The sequence below is a fragment of the Hemitrygon akajei genome, chromosome 19 (genome assembly GCF_048418815.1).
Source record: "Hemitrygon akajei chromosome 19, sHemAka1.3, whole genome shotgun sequence".
Taxonomy (NCBI): domain Eukaryota; kingdom Metazoa; phylum Chordata; class Chondrichthyes; order Myliobatiformes; family Dasyatidae; genus Hemitrygon; species Hemitrygon akajei.
In genome coordinates this window covers 9,280,041-9,298,940 of record NC_133142.1, presented here as the reverse complement: position 1 = coordinate 9,298,940, position 18,900 = coordinate 9,280,041, and the positions used below count along the sequence as shown (strand labels likewise).

The 18,900-nt window shown below is 43.4% G+C and overlaps 1 protein-coding gene across 2 annotated transcripts in view; it reads left to right on the top strand.

Moving 5' to 3' along the window:
* The window catches only part of prkar2aa (protein kinase, cAMP-dependent, regulatory, type II, alpha A), a 320,293-nt gene that overhangs the window by 38,030 nt on the left and 263,363 nt on the right, over positions 1-18,900 (top strand). Inside the window, exon 9 of one of the 2 annotated variants that reach the window (XM_073072053.1) lies at positions 464-5,956. The exons of the other annotated variant lie outside the window; for it this stretch is intronic. Within the exon in view, the coding sequence (XP_072928154.1) occupies positions 464-526 (63 nt within the window). The 3' untranslated portion in view covers positions 527-5,956. Of the gene's footprint in view, positions 1-463; positions 5,957-18,900 lie in introns of those variants that run through there. 2 annotated transcript variants of the gene reach the window in all.

Here is an 18,900-nt window from a genome sequence, read left to right as displayed (position 1 = left end):
TCAAATGTTGGATAATTTCTCACCCCCTCTGGCTTCTCCCTTTTCCATTTCTCCATTCTGGCTCCCATCCTACCTCTTCTCCTCACCTGCCTATCACCTCCCTCTAGTGTCCCTCCTCCTTCCCTTTCTCCCATGGTCCACTTTCCTCCTTCAGCCCTTTACCTCCTCCCCCAGCCACCCACCTTCCTGCACATCAGGTCTCATCTCTCACCTGTCGGCTTGTGCTCCTCCCCCTCCCCCTGCCTTCTTGTTGTGGTTTCTTGCCCCTTCCTTTCCAGCTTGAAACACTGATAGTTAATCCCTCTCCATAGGTGCTGCCTGACCTGCTGTGTTCCTCCAGCATTTTGTGTGGGTTACTCTGGATGTCCAGCATCTGCAGAATCTCTTGTGTTTTTCTGAAACTAAACCAAGATGTCCAAACGTGCAACGTTGACTCTGTCTGTTTGTTATGCTTTACTTTCAGGCCTGTTTCCTCGGTTTCGAGGTGGGCATGAAGTTTCTGGACTGGCTGGTACCCAATGTGTGAAAGGGAGCAAGAATTGTTGAAGTTGTGAAGCAGGACCGGAAAGGTTTGACCAATCTTCAACAAGCTGAATCAGGAATAGCATTCTATCATCTGATACTTCGCAAATCAAAATTTTATAATTTTCTTAAGGAATGTACTTTATATATAAAACTCATACATTTGCCTTAACAATGTTCAGCAGGTGACTGGGTTCCAAGTAAAGCCTTGTCATCTAGCTGTATTTGAGCCATAACTTCCAAACAACATGATACACATACGGGGGCTAGTATGACCTATCAGGCAGGTGAAAAAGTGGTTCTTGGTTACAGTTTCATAGCCCAAGACTTTATTTGCACTGATACCTATTGCCATTATTCAGCCTTCTCCCAGTAAAACATAAACCTGCTTTGGCAAACACTATGAAAAATGCACACTATAAGGGGAAGGTTGTCCATTGCCAATCATGAACTAAATAATATTGGATATGATTTTAGCACAATGTTGACCAGGGTTTCCTTTAACACGATCACCTTTGAACGTACAGTGGATTTTAGACTTCTCGGAAAATTTACAGATTTGCACTCTGAGGAATGCTTCACAGCTACATTGTTGGATTTGAGAAGAGAGATGTGCTTCATCTTACTAAGTGAGCGTTACCCCCTGGCTCCTGTACTACCGTTTGAGTTCAAAGTAAATTTATTATCAAGGTACATGTACGTCACCATGTACAACTCTGAGATTAATTTTCTTGTGGACATACTCAATAAATCTATAGAATAATAACCATGATGGAATCAATGAAAGACCGCTCACCTAGAGCTTAGGAATCTGCACTAAGTCGTCCTTCATCTGTCTGGAACTGAACCAACCAGCCCTCTGTCTCTCAGGAACAACACCATGGCCTGGCCTTAACAGGAGCCTGCAACTCTATCCTTTTGCAAACCCACACTTGTATATCTTATTGATTTGTACTTTACATTAGGGTCGATTCTGCTGTTTCTGTGTTTCAGATTCGGAGTAGCAAAGGTTTTAAATAGTCCTGGATTATTGCTAGAATTCCATGTTGACTAACTAATTTGTTTATTATTTATCACACATACATGAAAGAGACAGTTAGCAACCAGCATAACCTCGGGTGTGCCAGGGGCAGCCCACAAGTTTCTCCACATATTCTGCGCCAACATAGGATGCCCACAATACTTGACAGAATAACACAGAACACAGCAAACAACGGAAAAACAAGCCCTGTTCCTCCCTCTCACCTGCCCACACACGTGGATTGTCCTCCAACCCCAGGCAGGCCTTCAATCTCCAGCCTTCAGCTATCGGGCTTCGACTTCCAGACTATCGATCGACTTTCGGGCTCCAATCTTCAGTATGAACCTTGGCGCTAGTTGATGACGGGACCCTGAACTCTAGGCTTGAAGTCTGGGTGCACTGACCGACTGACCCTCATACCTCCTGCCTTCGAGTGCGGAGTGGAAGCCTGGACTGTGAATGTCCGTTGCGTAGCTACGCTGCTTGCCTTTGTGTACAGAGTGGGAGCCTGGCTGTGGATTTCATGGTGACTAAACATAACTTCTGATGATCACTAATTTACATGAAGCTTGATCTGTATTGTGTCTAGTTGGCAGTATGGACAACTGGAGCTCTGTCAGCGGGCACTGCTTAGTGGGAAGATTGGTTATGTTGACTCTTTGTCGAATAGCACTGAGCTGTTACCTGTGGATCATGATAAGAATTTACAGTTCCAGTTTTGCCACTGAGCAGTCGAGAAAGGAAGCCCTATGTTTTTTTTTTCCCCAAACTGAGAAGTGTTGGCATGTGGCTTCTACCTGCATGCTCATGTTCCTGTGAATATGTGCCACAAGTGCCTGTTAACTACTGCCCAATGACACTGCCATTTAACACACACAAAATGTTGGAGGAACTCAGCAGGTCAGGCAGCATCTATGGAAATGAATAAACAGTCGACGTTTTGGGCCGAGACCTGTCAGTCCTGTGAAGGGTCTCGGCCCAAAATGTCAACTGTTATTCTTTCCCATAGATACTGCTTGACCTCCTGAATTTCTCAAGCATTTTGTGTGTGTTACTCTGGATTTCCAGCGTTTGCAGAATCTCTTGTGTTTGTAGGAGGAGATTGAGAAGGGTATTACAACATGGTAAGGAAGGTGTGTTAAGACAGAAACTATCCAGTGTCAACACAAAATGCCTTCCATGGCAGTGCTGAACGTGTGGGCTTCTCGGAATCCCAGTGCTATTTCACCTTCCACAGATGAATCAGCACTGAACTATTGAACCTTTTCACCAAATGCTTCTGTGCTGAGCTGATGCGCACTCGTCTCTTTGGTCAGATAATGGTGAAGACAGAGAAGCACGAGCTAGCCTGAGAGATATTCTGTAGTGTCTCATGAACAGCAAAGCATGACCAGAGATGAAAGATCTCATTGCCTGTGGACAATGCTCCTTTTACCAACTGGGCCATTGATGTGGCTTGCTGACCCTTGAGAAGGTTCTAATTGCCTCTGAATGAAACAAGAGGACCAGAGGGCTAGTCGTCATCATAATTGTGTGCCATGTTGTATGATGTGGACGATCATAGTCAATGACCATGATTGTTCTTGGCAAACTTTTCTACAGAAGTGGTTTGCCATTGCCTTCCTCTGGGCAGTGTCTTTACAAGATGGGTGACCTCAGCCATTATCAATACTCTTCAGAGATTGCCTGCCTGGCATCAATGCATAGCCAGGACTTATGATCCGCACCAGCTGCTCATACGACCATCCACCACCTGCTCCCGTGGCTTCACGTGACCCTGATCGGGGGGTGAGGGGGGTGCTAAGCAGATGCTGCTCCTTGACCAAGAGTAACCTGCAGGCTAGCAGAGTGAAGGCACGCCTTTGGTGGAGACGAATCTCCACCCTGCCATCCAGGAGGGCTAATGGGAAGGCATTGAGGTAAGTATGGACAGAGCTTGAATCAGTTAAGTTGTAGACACTGTTACCCTTTAGAATTTGCTGTCTTTGGGTTTGCTTGTGATACCTCCTAGTTCCAAAGTCACAATATACTGAATTAAATTATAATTTGATAAAAATGTAGCACTTTTTTTGAGAAGCACAGACTGTGAAGCATTTGGGTATTTGCTGCCTGCTCCGAGATTTAATTTTCTGTATTCAAATGCATTAATTAAGTCATTTGAGTCTGATACTTGAATGTAATTTTCATTGAATGACTTCAGAGCTATTTTAATGTTTTAATATGTGCCTTTGTTTTAAATATTGGTCATAATTTGTGATTATATCAGAAGCTGTGTGGTTGCTTTACATAGTGGAAAATTAATTATATTTTGTGGATGGCTCTTGAATGACTAAGTGATTATTCAGCACAAATCTGGATGATGGTTTAACAGAAGCTCAGGATATAACCACTGGATGATGGGAGCAAAGGAGAAATAAAGTCCTGATGAAGGGTCTTAGCCTGAAACATCTACTGTTTATTCCTCTCCATAGATGCTGCCTGACCTGCTGAGTACTTCCACTATTTTGTTGGTATTGCTCTGGATTTCCAGTATCTGCAGAATTATTTGTGTTTCAGAGAAATAAAATAAATCGCTTGGTTTAGCCAGTTATTTACGGCCACCTTCTAAACTGCAGTGAATTCCTGGGGCTATTACCAACTTGTTCTGGAGATGATGTTTTCCAGTTCTATATGCTAGATTTCACTGGAAATTCAGATCTGGTTTCCATTAACATCAATGGCCTTGGGAATGTTCCTTTAAGTGTCTGTTTGAATGTCTATTTAAAAGAAAGTTCATGTTTTATGCCATTAACAAAGCAGTATAAGAGAATCGGAATGAGAATCAGGTTTATTATCACTGACATCTGTTATGAAATTTGTTTTGTGGCAGCAGTTCAGTGCAATACCTTAAAAATTAGTCTGAGTTACAATAATTGGTTTCTATACATAATAGTTTCTATACAGAAATTGGTGCAAAAATAGAGCAAAGAATTGAGTTAGTGTTCACGGGGCCATGGTCCAATCAGATGGCTGTGTGGAAGGAGCTGTTCCTAAAATGTTGAATGGGGGTCTTCAGGCTCCTGTAACTCCTACCTGATGGTAGTTATGAGAAGATAGCATGTCCTGAATGGTGAAGGTCTTTAATGATAGATGCTGCTTTCTTGAGACATCACTCATTGTAGATGTCCTCAGTGTTGGGGAGTCTGGTGCCCATGATGGAACCCTTTGGTCTAAGGTTCCCTTTATCCAAGGGGGAAAGATAGATTCTGAGGCCCTCCTCAAAGTCAGTGATTTACTCATCTGTCTTATTATTACAAAGCCAGCAACTGCACACTGTTTGACAGTGAGTTGCATGGCTTTCCCTGTTAGACACAGAACTAAGCCTTGCTTTTGTCCTCCCAGCATCCTTTAATCTGAACACAAACACAAGAGATGCCGGGAATCCAGAGTAACACACACAACGTGCTGGAAGAACTCAGCAAGTCAGGCAGCATCTATGAAGTCGAATGAACAGTCGATGTTTCGGGACAGGGCTTGTTGAAGAGTCTCGGCCCGAAATGGTGACTGTTTATTCCCTCCATAGATGCTGTCTGACATGCTGAGTTTCTCTGGATGTTATGTGAGTTATTCTTTAACCTGTGTCGAGCCACCTGTCGGTGAAAAGTGAAGGTGGACATGAGCAGAGCCACATAGACATTAAAAACACCTACTACAGTGGTCTGAATACTGGCCTTTCACCCCTGTTTCCTGGATTCCACTTTAATTCTGAACATTAGAATCAGTGACCAGGGTGTTTATGAAAAAGGTTCAGGTGTGTGCTTACAGATTTGAGCTTAAAAGCACAATTTTGTCCCTTTACAAATTTAGATTGGCTTGCTAACCCTGGACCCAAGCCAGTGGGCATTGCACAAGTGCTGCTTTTCAACAAAAAGAACATGCTGAAGGCCTCAGATAAATGTGTCTGTCCTCTCAGATAAATGCACAACCATCCGAGCACAGGCCCCCAAACAATTCTATTTCTTATGTTCATAAAACCAAAACGGATTAGGTATTGAAATAATTTCTTTTTCTCGACCACCTGTGCATTTCCTGCATTACAAAACTACAGCACATACTTTAGGATATCTTACAATTGCAAAAGGTTCTTTTTAGGTGCTGTTCATTTTAACTGGTATCAGTGATAGATTTATTTGGGTGGTGGTGTGACTCGCCCAATGCATATAGTATCTAGTTACTCGATAACGGAATCAGTGTGACAGTTGTGCTAATGCCCTGTGTGACATCAAGTTGTCAAGGCTTCCCTGGAATTACCTCTCAAAGTTAGGCCAGTACAGGTCCACAGTATTATTTTGTATAGAAACAAATCTCATTGATTACTGAATTAATATGCCTCTGTAGTTTAATTAACATGTCAATAAATCTGATTTCATTTTATCTGCTGTGTGTGTTTTGTATTACTATTGCAAGGTTTCGATGTCTCCCATGAAGAGTGATGTGACTGAAGTTCATAGAACATTACAGCAAAGTACAGGCCTTTCAGCCCACTGTGTTATGCCAATCTTTTAACCTACATCTAAGATTAATCTAACCCTTCCCTGCTGCATAGCCCTCCAGTTTTCTAACATCCATGTGCCTATCTAAGAGTCTCTTAAGTTCCCTGAATGTACCTACCTTTACCACCACCCTAGCAAGGTGTTCAATGCACCCACCACACTCTGTAAAAATAAACCTGCCTTTGACATCCCCGTTCACCTATACTTTTGTATAATCACCATAAAATGATGCCTCCTTCATATTAGCCATTTATGACCTGGGAAAAGTCTCTAATTGTCCACTCGATCTATGACTCTTATGATCTTGTACACCTCTGTTAAGAATCCTCTCATCTTTGTTTGCTCCAAAGCGGAAATCCCTAGCTCGCTCAGCCTATCCTCATAAGACATGGTCTCCAATCCTGGCAACCTAGACGATCCATCTTTGCACTTCACTCTCAGATTCAGATTTATTTATCACATGTACATTGGAACATACGCTTCGTTTGCATAAACAGCCAACCCACCCGAGGATGTAGCCCGCAAATGTCACCAGACGTTCCAGTGCCATCATAGAGTGCCCACCAAGTTCAGCAGAACAACGTAACAACCCAAAAGAAGCCCCTTTCTTCCCTCCCACCCAGTCACACTCACAGACAGCCCTCCAACCCCGGCACAGGCTGCTCCAGTGGGCTCACTGACGCGCAGACATTGAGCCTCTGACTTCATGAAGGTACAGATTCACAGACTTGCAGCTTCAGCCATCCTGCCTCGACGCTTGGACTTTCGATCATCCTTCATTCTTCGATCTTTGATCTCAGTACTGCATGCAACATGTTGAAATCAGCTGCCAATTTTGGAAGAAATCGGAGCCTCCACAGACCAGAATACCCCTCCTGGATTTAATACTGAGTTGACTTCTACCGAGAGATCAGTCTCTCTGCAGTTGCTGGCTAATTCCGGATCCCAGCGTCTTGAATGTTGACAAACGTGCGCCAGTCCTTTGAGGATGTGGCAGGAAGAGCTGATTGCTCTTTGATCTGGGTAGATAATTAATTGGTAATTATAAACAGTCATGTTTATGTGCTTCTGGAAATTGACAGAGGCTCCTTCATTTTGTTACATCTGTATGTAATTGGAATCGGTATAAATGGGGACGGTGAAATTCTATTCCATCTGCCACAGCAGGCACCTTGTGGAAGTTCCCAGGCTGTTAATCTCTCCTTCAAGAAATCATAAGTTGTATTGACCGTATAATACTTTGTCAAGCACCTTCGCTCTGTCTGCCACAAAAGTCAGGATCACTTGGTGGCCATCCATTTCCCCAATTTGGCTTCCCATTCCGACGTGTCAGTCCACATAGCTCATCTTTTGCCACCATGATGAGGCCAAAATCAGGTTGGGGGAACTACTTCTCATATTCTGTCTGAGTAGCCTCCAATGACATGAACATCGATTTCTTCAGCTATTGTTAATTTCTCCCCCCTCCTCCTCTCTTACCATTCCCCATTCTAGTTACCCTCTCCCCTTCTCACTTGCCGATCACCCGCCCTCTGGCTCCGCTCCTCCCCTTTCTCCCATAGTCCACTGTCCTCTCCTATCAGATTACTACTTCTCCAGCCCTTCAACCTTTTCTATCTATCAGCTCCCAGCTTCTCGCATCATTCACCCCCCTCCCTCATGCACCTTCCTCGTCACCTGGTGTCGCCTTTTACCTGCCGGCTTTTACTACTCCTCGCTCTTCCCATGTTCTTGTTCTGGCTTCTGCTCCTGATGAGGGGACTCGGCCTGAAAGATCGACTGTTTATTCCCATCCATAGATGCTGTTTGAATTGCTAGGTTCCATTTTGTGTGTGTTAATCCAGGTGACGAAATCCTGGCTGATGTACAGCCCATAGATACAAGCAAGTGTTTGGAGGACCAGTGCTATGAACTTACCACCTGCTGCAAGTCTGCAGGCACCATCTTCGACATGGGAGCGCTGCTTATGGTCACATACCTGACATGAACTTTTTGTGTTATGGACAATTCACAAGAACAAGACAGGATTCACCTTAGACACTCCTCTACCCGTCCCATCACCTCTTTATACTGGATGTCTCCCTTCTCTACTCTCAGCTCCAATGCAGGGTTTCGAACCAAAATACTGGCAGTTCCTTTCCCCCTGCAGATGCTGCTTGACCTGTTGAGTTCCTTCAACAGATTGTCCATCATTCCAGATAACAGCCTCTGTAGTCTCTTGTGTCTCCACCAGGAATAGAACTCTGCCATAAACAAGGAAGGATCTGTACCTGGATTCTTCAGGTTCTATTTAATCCTTCCCTGGCTACCACGTACTGGTCTTAGTTGTCTTTGAGAGGCTTGTTAGGTCATTTCAGAGGACCTTGCCTGCTGTCAGTTGTCTGTCCAATTCTTTGTCTCACTCCCACTCTGTGTCCCAACAGAGGTCCAACAAAACTCACTGTATATTTGAGGTAGAGCACCTGATTAGCCAGACAACATCTTGGTTGGCTCAACATTGAATTTAGCAGTTTGAGAAAAGTTGTCCCAGCTTGTGTTCCAGTCTTGTGTTTCATATTTCCAATGTCCACTGTTATTCCAATTCCAGGTTTTATTCATTTGTAACCTACACCCCAATTGTTACTCACTATCCTTTACCTCTCTTTCTTGGCCAATATTATTCAATTCTTCCTGGTCACTGACCTATTATAACCTGCTTTCATTTTCATCTTCCCTTCCGCTCCCCAACTTTCTCTGCAACTGTGAGTTACAACATTTTCCCCACTTTATTCCGACTTCTTCCTTTCCAGTCCTGATGAAGGGTCTCGGCATGAAACATTGACTGTTTAGTCCAATTTTTAGATGCTGCCTGACTTGCTGAGTTCCTCCAGCATTTTATGTGTGTTGTTTCATCACAGTTCTATTTATTTATTTATTGAGATACAGCACACCGCCCAGCAATCTCCTGATTTAACCCTAGCCTAATCACGGGACAATTTACAATGACCAAGTAACCCACTAACCGGTACGTATTTGGATTGTGGACAGGAGCCCAATGTACAAACTCCTTACAGGCACTGCGGGAATTGAACCTGGGTCACCAGTACTGTGAAGCGTTGTGCTAACCGCTATGCTACTGTTCCGCCCTCTGCCAATATTACTCTGCCGTGACTGGAAGAGGCTTTCAGAGCTTTCTTCCCCTGCTCTTTAAGTTCAGTAAGACTGAGCAGGCTGACTTTGTCGTACCATAGATGGGGGTGAACCACCTCCGTCCTCTCCTGAGTTGGGTTCAGATGAGGGGCCCGAGACTTTGAACTGCAACTGCATCACACAACCACCTTCATCTCCGCAATCCTACTTTTAGGGCGTAGTCCGGAATTATGATATATAGCAAATACTAACTTTAACAGCAGCCAGTCTCCAGAACTGAACATGGATTGTAGCTTGAATTTAAACAGCAGCTCTGAACAATGGCCTGCGTTTGACCACAGAAACCTGCGTATGCCTGAATGTGGCCTAGAGTCAGTGAGGATTAACATTAATTTTGGGTGGCGAAGGAGGAGGTGTTTGAAAACTACCTGCAGTTCGAGGGAGGTGTTGTAGATACATTGTAACTGTAGAACTGTCCTGCTGTTGCCTTTGATCTTTAGCATACAAAATACCATGTAATATTGGGTCGAGCAGGCCTCTTTTTCCAAGAGTGTCTCTATGATCTGTGTTGCTAATTTTCGCTGATTAAAACATTTCTATATCTACCAGCTTCAGTTGTCTCCGCAGTGACTTTGTTCATGTCAGAACACTGCATTGTTACAACTGTTGTTCGGCTTCGTAAATTATCACAGGCCAGACTTCAGATGGTGCTGATATCACAATCGGATTTAATATCACTGGCATGCAGCAGGTCATGAAATTTGTTTTGCAGCAGAGATACAGAGCAATACATTCACTCATTTGTTCATTATGAGCCATGTCGAATGACGTGGATGATCGTGGTCTTTCCACAACCATGATTGTTCTTGGCAAATTTTTCTGCAGAAGTGGTTTGCCATTGCCGCCTTCTGGGCAGTGTCTTTACAAGATGGGTAACCCCAGCCATTGTCAATACTCTTCAGAGATTGTCTGCCTGGTGTCAGTGGTCACACAACCAGGACTTGTGATGTCCACCAGCTGCTCCCATGGCCTAAGCAGGTAAGAGTGACCTGCGGGCGATCACAGGGAAGGAGCACCTCACACCTCCTTTGGTAGAAACGTATCTCCACCCTGCCACACTGCAATAAAAACTATAAAATGCAATAAGATACATATATTAAAATTAAAATAAGTAGTGTAAAAAGAGAGCAAAGAAAATAATGGTAGTGTACATGGGTTCATTGTCCGTTCTGAAATCTGATGGCGGAGGTGAAGAAGCTGTTCCTAAGACATTGAATAAATGTCTTCAGGCTAATGAACCTCCTACCTGATGGTAGCAATGAGAAGAGATCATGTGCTAGGTTGCGGGGGTATATACCGATTTTGTGCAAAGTTTGAGTAAAACTGATTAATACAGAAGTGGTTAATGCAATGCTTTACGTCGCTAGCCATCATGGATTGGGGTTCAATTCCCACAGTTGCCTGTAAGGAGTTTTACGTTCCCCCCTTGACTGCTTAGGTTTCCTCCCACAGTCCAAAGACATACCGGTTAGGGTTAGCATGTTGTGGGCATGCTATGTTGGCACCAAAAGTGGGCACATCCTCAAACTGTTTTTGTCATTGACACAAATGCTGGATTTCACTGTTTGCTGTGATGTACATGCGACAAATAAAGCTAATCCTTTATCTTTAATCTGGTTACTAAAGAAAGGAGGTTATTTGGCCTGTTGACTACATTCAGATAGTTGCAGCCTTCTACACTCTCCCCAGTGCCCTGCAAGTTCTTCTTTTTAGGTGTGTAACCGACATGTTTTGGAACCTGAACATTAAGTCGGCCACACCGCCACTCCCCGGGTGACCCATTCTACTTATGTGGTTTTCCACCCACCCTTTTGACTCGGAACTCATATGCTTTCAGTTCAGTGATGCCACTAGGTGCCAGTAAAGATCTGCAAACAAAACAAAAACCCACTCCTCTCCAGGCTTTCCAAGCCTCTAAAGATTAAGATGAACGATTAATAGCGTGTACATTGAAACACACAGGGAAATGCATTGTATGTGTCAACGGCCAACATAGTCTGAGGATGTGTTGGGGGCCACCCGCAAGTGTCACCACACCTCCGGAGCCAACCCAACATGCCCACAACTTTATCATTCTAACCCACGCTTCTTGGTAATGTAGCAGGAAAACGGAGCACACGGAGGAATCCCACATGGTTATGGGGAGAATGTGCAAACTCTTTACAAACTGTGGCAGGAATTGAAACCTAATCGGAGGTCGCTGGTGCCGTGTTAACTGCCGCCTCTGAAGCTTAAAATAAGTTTATTATCAAAGTACATATATTTCACTATATACAGTCCTGAGATGGAGGAGATATCCAGAATCACCTTTATTCGCCACGTGTAAGAATTTGCCGTGGTGTGTTGGTCAGGGTGTGATATGCAACAATAACATTCAACAATTATAAAGAATAAAGAATTACATAAATATAAATGAGAGATTAAAGTACAGATATAGAATAAAATGTGCATCAATACCAAAATACCAACATGTATTTACAATGAAAGCAGAATTATAAAACATGGCTTCATACGTTTGACGTGCAGTCCAGTGACTGGGGTAATAGATGGGGTGGGGGTTGTTAATCAACTAGAAGAAACATTTAAGATGACATGAAGTTTATTTTTAATAGCCCCATTGCACTTTCCAGAAAGGAGCTTTTTGGAAAAGGCAGTTTGCTGGATGGTGCAGGTGAGCCTACGGAGTGAAAAGCATTTCCATCTCAGTTGATGCCAGCCCTTGCAAATGTCATCGCTAACAAATTCATCAATACAAGTTGAGGTTTTTTTTAACTGGTAACATTATAAAAAGAAATCTCTGTTCTTGTAATGATCTCCCTGCCTCCATCTCATGCTGGCCTTCTGTTCAGTTTTCCCCGGTGAACAAAACACATTTCTCCTTTCAATGTGTATCCCTCTTGTTCTTCCTCTCAGATTTTCGCCTTCTTTGGGTTTGTCTTCTTGCACTTAAACTTTCTTTGTACTTCCCTCGTGTGCCTCCTCGTGAGTATTCTTCATTACTTTACAGAATCTATGAACAAGCCTTGAGAATGTGGTTCGCAGTAGGAGACGGCCCACGCATCAATGGGTCGATATTTATTTATTTAGAGTGTGGAACAGGCCTTTCCAGCACAATGAGCCATACTATCCAGAAATCTGCCTATTTTAAACTAGCCTAATCACACGACATTTTACAATGACCAGTTAACCTACTAACTGGTAGGTCTTTGTACTGTGGGAGGAAACCGGAGCACCTGGCGGAAACCCATGCAGTCACGGGATGAACATACAAACTCCTTTCGGATGATGCCAGAACTGAGCTGCAATGGGCTAACTGCTACGCTACTGTGACGCCTTCTGCAGTGATCTTCCAATATTTCACTCAGGATGAGAATCAGGTTATTATCACTGTCTATATGATGTGAAATCCACTGGAGTACTTCAGTTGTACGGTGCACAGATATAAAAATTAATACAAATTACAAAAGAAATAAGAAGTGCAAGAAAAATGGAATAATGACATAGTGTTCCTGGACCATTCAGAAATCTGATGGTGGAGGGGAAGAGGCTGTATCTGAATTGCTGTGTGATTTTTCCCAAGATATTCTATATAATATATCTCAATGCAAGTTGCAGCGGCCCAGGGCAGAGAAGGTGAAAAGAGTCAAAGAGCATCCTAGCTCATCTCTTGAGTGAAAATAACAAATTATTAAATCAATTAATGAACCTAAAACTGATCTTGGTGGCAGGATGGAGATACATCTGAGAATTTCTGATATATTTATCTCCCACCTCATTCTGGTTTGTTCCATCATCTGCAAAGAGCATAATGTAATCTCCCCAATGCACCTTGGGATTATTTTCAAAATTTAATATTGTTTAATGACATTTCCAGCATACAAGTGCAAAGGAGAGCAAAATAATTGTTACTCCAGACCCAATACAGTACAAAAACACAGTAAGGCAAAAAAACACAATAATTTAAAAACACAGTAAAAAAAAACATAAGATTTTTTTATACATGTGTGGCGAGGTGAAGATTCATCCCTACCAAAGGAGGTGTAAGGTGCTCCTTCCCTCCACTAGCCTGCAGGTCACCCTTGGGCAAGGTGTAGCACCTGATTAGCACCAACTCGCGCCGCCCCCCCCCCCCCCCCCCCGGATGAGGGTCACATGAAGCCGTGGGAGCAGGTGGTGGATGGTCGTATGAGCAGCCGGTGCAGATTACAAGTCCTGGTTATGTGACCACTGACACCGGGCAGACAATCTCTGAAGAGTATTGATAATAGCTGGGGTCACCCCTCTTGTAAAGACACTGCCCAGAAGGCAATGGCAAACCACTTGTGTAGAAAAATTTGGTATGAACAATCATGGTCATGGAAAGACCGTGATCACCAACATCATACGACATGGCACATAACGAACGAACAAAAAACAGATTCTCATTTTGTGTGGCAGCCTTTGCTAAAATATCCTTTCCTACATATGCCAGGGGATTGTCGCATGACGGGATTGGAGACCCACATGGTTGGAAACACTCTGTCCCATTAGGCTGGACATTAATTTCATTTAAAGGGGAAACTCCAAGTTGAGACCAACAGCACAGACACCTTGAAGGAATGAATCGTCCCGCTCCATTGCCAGTCTGGATGTTACAATGAGCGACTGAAGTGAACCCAAGTGCAGGACACAGGCACGGAGACTGAGTTTGGATGTTTACACGGGCGTAAACACCGAACAGCAAGCAGGAGGGATCTTGACACAGAGCCCTAATATGGAACCTTGACACGGAGCTTTGACTCAGAGAACCAGAGTCTCATAGGTACCTTGAAACTGGAGCTAAACTTAGAACAAAAGGTTCTACGCAAACGGGAAACATAGTTTACTCACAGTAAAAAAGATCAACCAACTGGCAACTAGTGGTTGTGAGTCTTTGATGGAAACCAGGTGTGCCATTATTAAAGAGAATTGGAAGCAATTAGGGAAATTAATGATCGGGACCATGGCATAATCAAAGAAAATTAGGAGCAAGATAGGGAATTAATGATAGGGACCATGACACTGGAGCTAGATCAATGTCGGCAGGTGGGCACGTATCTCTCAAGAAATAAACATGGATATTTGGTCCTCAGCAGTTTTATAGGGGCGCCATAGAAAGCTGACTGGATACATCATGGCTTAGTATGACAACCACTCTGCCTGTGACCGCAAGAAACTGCAAAGAGCTGTGGACACAGCTCAGCTCATCACAGACGTTAGCCTTTCCCCTACAGACTCTTTACTTCTTCCTGCCTCAGTAAAACAGTCAGCATAATCAAAGACCACAACCACTCTGGACATCTTATCTTCTCCCCCCTCTCTTCAGGCAGAAATTACAGAAGCCGGAGAGCAGGTACCACCTGGCTCAAGTACATTTTCTATCCCACTGTCATCAGACTTTGTTGTACAATAAAATGGACTGTTGGCCTCGCGATCGAACGCGCTAGTTTCCTGCACTTCACTTCCTAGGCAGTTTTTACACTTAACTCTGTGTTGTTATTGTTTTACTTTCCTGTAGCTCAAAGCACTGTGTAACGATCTGATCTGTATGAACAGTATGCAAGACAAGCTTTTCACCGCGTCTCAGTAGATGTGACGATAATAAACCAACCCCAACAGGCTTGTCACTGAGTTGGTGAACCCTCTCGGTGCGAGTCAGCTACCTACAACCGCTCAATATGCTTCCTCGGGGCAGAGTTTATCCAGCCGATCACCAGCTGGAGCACCTGCTACTTTCTGCTGGAGGTGAGATTTTCCCCTCTGTGAACCTGCTGCAGTATTTTCACCTTCAGTGTTCACTCTGAGACACAAATCACACCCCATTACAGTCGAGCGTAGTTATTGTCAAGTGGCATTCCCAACTTCCCTGGTCGGTGACTGGAAAGTGCTGGACAGTTAAAAGGCAGCGGACATTGTCAGCATTCAGTGCGGCTCTTTCCAACTCGTTGCATTATTACAATGCTCCTTCGGCACCGTGCTCACACCTCCTCATCTGTTGCTCTGATCATTTCATGCCCTTCTCTTGCAGTTTATCACTTGGGGCCATGTTACATAGAACACAGAACACTGCTCCACAGGAACAGACTGTAAGACACAGGAACAGAATTAGGCCATTTGGTCCATTCAGTCTGCTCCACCATTCAATCATGGCTTATTTATAAACCCTCTCAACCCCATTCTCCTGCCTTCTCTCCATAACATTTTATGCCCTTACTAATCAAAATACTATTAAGCTCCATTTTAAATATACTCAATAGCTTGCTCTCCACAAATGTCTATGGCAATGAATTCCACAGTTTCTCCACCCTCTGGCCAAAGAAATGCCACCTCATCTCTGTTATAAAGGGACCTCATTACATTCTGAGGCTGTGCCCTCTGATGTTAGTCTTCCCCACTGAAGGAAACATCCACTACATGCCCATTCTTCCTAGGCCTTTCAATATTTGATAGGTTTCAATAAAATCTCTCCTCATTCTTCTAAACTCCAGTGAGTATAGGCCCAGAGCCTTGTACTCCTTGTAGAGTAACCCTTTTGGTTCCTGGAATCATCTCATAAACCACATCTGGACCCTCTCCAATGCCAGTACATCCTTTCTTAGATATGGGGCCCAAAACTGCTCACAATTCTCCAAATGTGATCTGACCAATGTCTTATAAATCCTCAGCATTACATCCTTGAATTTACTATATTCTAGCCACTCAACATGAATGCTAACATTGCATTTGTATTGCTTGTTACCAACTCAATCTGCAACCTTTACAGAACCCTACAGGAAGCCTTTCATGCGCATTTGCACTTCCAATTACTGAATTTTCTCTCTGTTCAGAAAACAATCTGCAACTTTATTCCTTCTACCAAAGTGCATGAGCATACACTTCCCAACCCTGTAAGAGATGACAAACACCTGTAGGGTGCCAGGTAAGGGAGTTACAGCTTGACCGTTAGAAGCAATTGTCCCTCAAGCCTAGCCCACCATTCAAGTCATGACTTGATTTGACTTCATCTGAGTAAGGTTCTGCTGTTCCTGGTTCCTTACATTCACCAATTGGCGTTTGATTCCCGCTGCTGTGTATAAGGAGTTTGTATGTTCTCCCCGTAACCGCGTGGGTTTCCTCCTGGGCTCTGGTTTTCTCCCACAGTCCAAAAGACATATGGGCTAGGGTTAGTAAGTTGTGGGTGTTAGGGCGTATTTTGGAGATGAAATATAGAAATATTAATTTCAATCGCAACCAGCCTTCAGATCTGAAAATGGATTGTAGATTGAATTCAAAATGCAATTTGGAACAATGGTCTTCCTGAAGTTGCATTTTAGAGTAAATTGCAGGCCAGGAAACTCCCAAATGACTGAGATGGCTGCTTATGCATGAATGCAATCAACGTGAGTATGACTCAGAGACCACATTTTGGTCCCAAAATTTACGCTCATTTTGAGTGCATTGGTGAGAAGACCCAGGAATTTGGAAAATCACATGTAACTCAGAAGAAGCATTATGACGGTATAGTAAGTATAGAAATTGACCTGTTGCCTCTTTTCTTTGACATATAAAAATGTACTGTAATGTTGGGTGGGGGAGTGGCTTTTTCCCTCTCTATCTCCCTCTCCCTCTTTATTGGCTCTTCACTCCTCTCTGGAACATCTGCAGAGTGAAGGTGCTTACATCAGGATACTCTTCATTGACTACAGCTCAGCATTCAATACTATCACCTCCTCAAAACTAACCAAGACCTCCACCTCATTCTCTCCTTGTTCAACTGGATGCTCGATTTCCTCACTTGCAGACCCAAGACCATTCAGATTGGCAACAACGTCTCCTCCACATTCTCCATCAGCACAGGTGCACCACAGGGCTGTGGGCTTAGCCCTGCTCTGCTCGCTTTATATTTATGCCTGTGTGGCTAAACACAGCTTCAAGGACATATTCAAGTTTGCTGATGACAACATTGTTGTTGGTCAAATCAAAGGTGGTGATGAATCAGCATAGAGGAGGGAGACTGAAAACCTGGCTGAGTGGTGCCATAGCAACAACCTCTCACTCAATGTCAGCGAGGCCAAGGAGCTGATTATTGACTTCAAGAGGAAAAAACTGGAGGTCCATCAACCAGTCCTCATCAGGGATTAGAGGTGGAGTGGGTCAGAAACTTTAAATTCCTTGGTGTTATAATTTCAGAGGAACATTCCTGGGTCCCACATGTAAGTGCCATTACAAAGAAAACACAGCAAAGCCTCTATTTTCTTAAAAGTTTGAGAAAATTCAGCATGTCATCTAAAACATTGACAAACTTAGGTGTGCAGTGGAGAGTATATTGATTGGCCTGGTATGGGAGCACTAATGCACTTGTATGGAAAAAGGCCTACAAAAAGTAAAGGATATGGCCCAGTTCATCATGGGTAAAGCCTTCCCCATTATTGTGCACATCTACATTGAGCTCTATCACAGGAAAGCATCATCAAGCACCCCCAGCACCCAGGCCTTGCTCTCCCCACCATTGAGAACATCTATATGAAGTGCTGTTGCAAGAAAGGACCCTCACCACCCAGGCCATGCTCTCTTCTCACTGCTGCCATCAGAAAGGAGATACAGGAGCCAGGAGATACACCACCAGAGTTCAGGACAACTATTACCCCTCAACAATCAAGTTCTTGAACCAGAGGGGATAATTTCACTCAATTTCACTTACTCCAACACTGAGCTATTCCTACAACCTAGGGACTAATTTTCAAGGACTCTTCATCTCATGTTCTAGATATTTATTGCTTATTAATTAATTTATTTGTTATTATTATTATATATTTTTCTCTTTTTGTATTTGCAGTTTGTTGTTTCTGGCACATTGGTATTTATTCGTCCTGTTGAGCGCAGTCTTCATTGATTCTATTAGGTTTCTCTGTACTTACTGTGAATGCCCACAAGAAAATAACTCTTAGGGTTGTATTTGGTGCCATATATGTACTCTGACAATAAATTTACTTTGAACTTTGACTCTGACTTTACGTTATGTTCTCAGATTCTGTACTGGTGATTTGACTGGAGCTTTCGTCCTTGAAGAGGAAGTGCCGCTTTAGCAGTCAATGTGCCTGTATAGTGTCATAGAGTCATGGAATACTACAGCACAGAAGCTGGCCCTTTGGCCCATCCAGTCCATTCTGGACTTTCTGTTGCCAGTTTGTTCCACACTCTCATCACCCTCTGAGAGATGTTCCCCTTAAATATTTCACCTTTCAACTTTAACCCATGACCTCTAGTTCTCATCTCAACCAATCTCACTGAAAAAAGCCTGTTTGTATTTATTCTATCTATACCCTTCATAAGTTTGTATCATAATCATCATGATGTGCCATGTCATATGATATGGGTGACCATTGGTCTTCCATCTGTCTTTAACCTGTGAAGTTCTAAGGAGCTCTTCAAAACTTTTGCTTCTCCATCCCTTAATGTAACTCATGAATGTCCTACATTGTCAACGGTGACTTTACTTCCATCAGTTTTTCCTATCACTGCAAGATGTTCGAGCTTCTCTGTCCTCTGTACATGTTCCAGAAATTACATCTGCCATTCTCTGATTGATGATATCAGCTCTCTTCTTATCTCGGCTTTTCGCAACACTTCCTCTTTAGT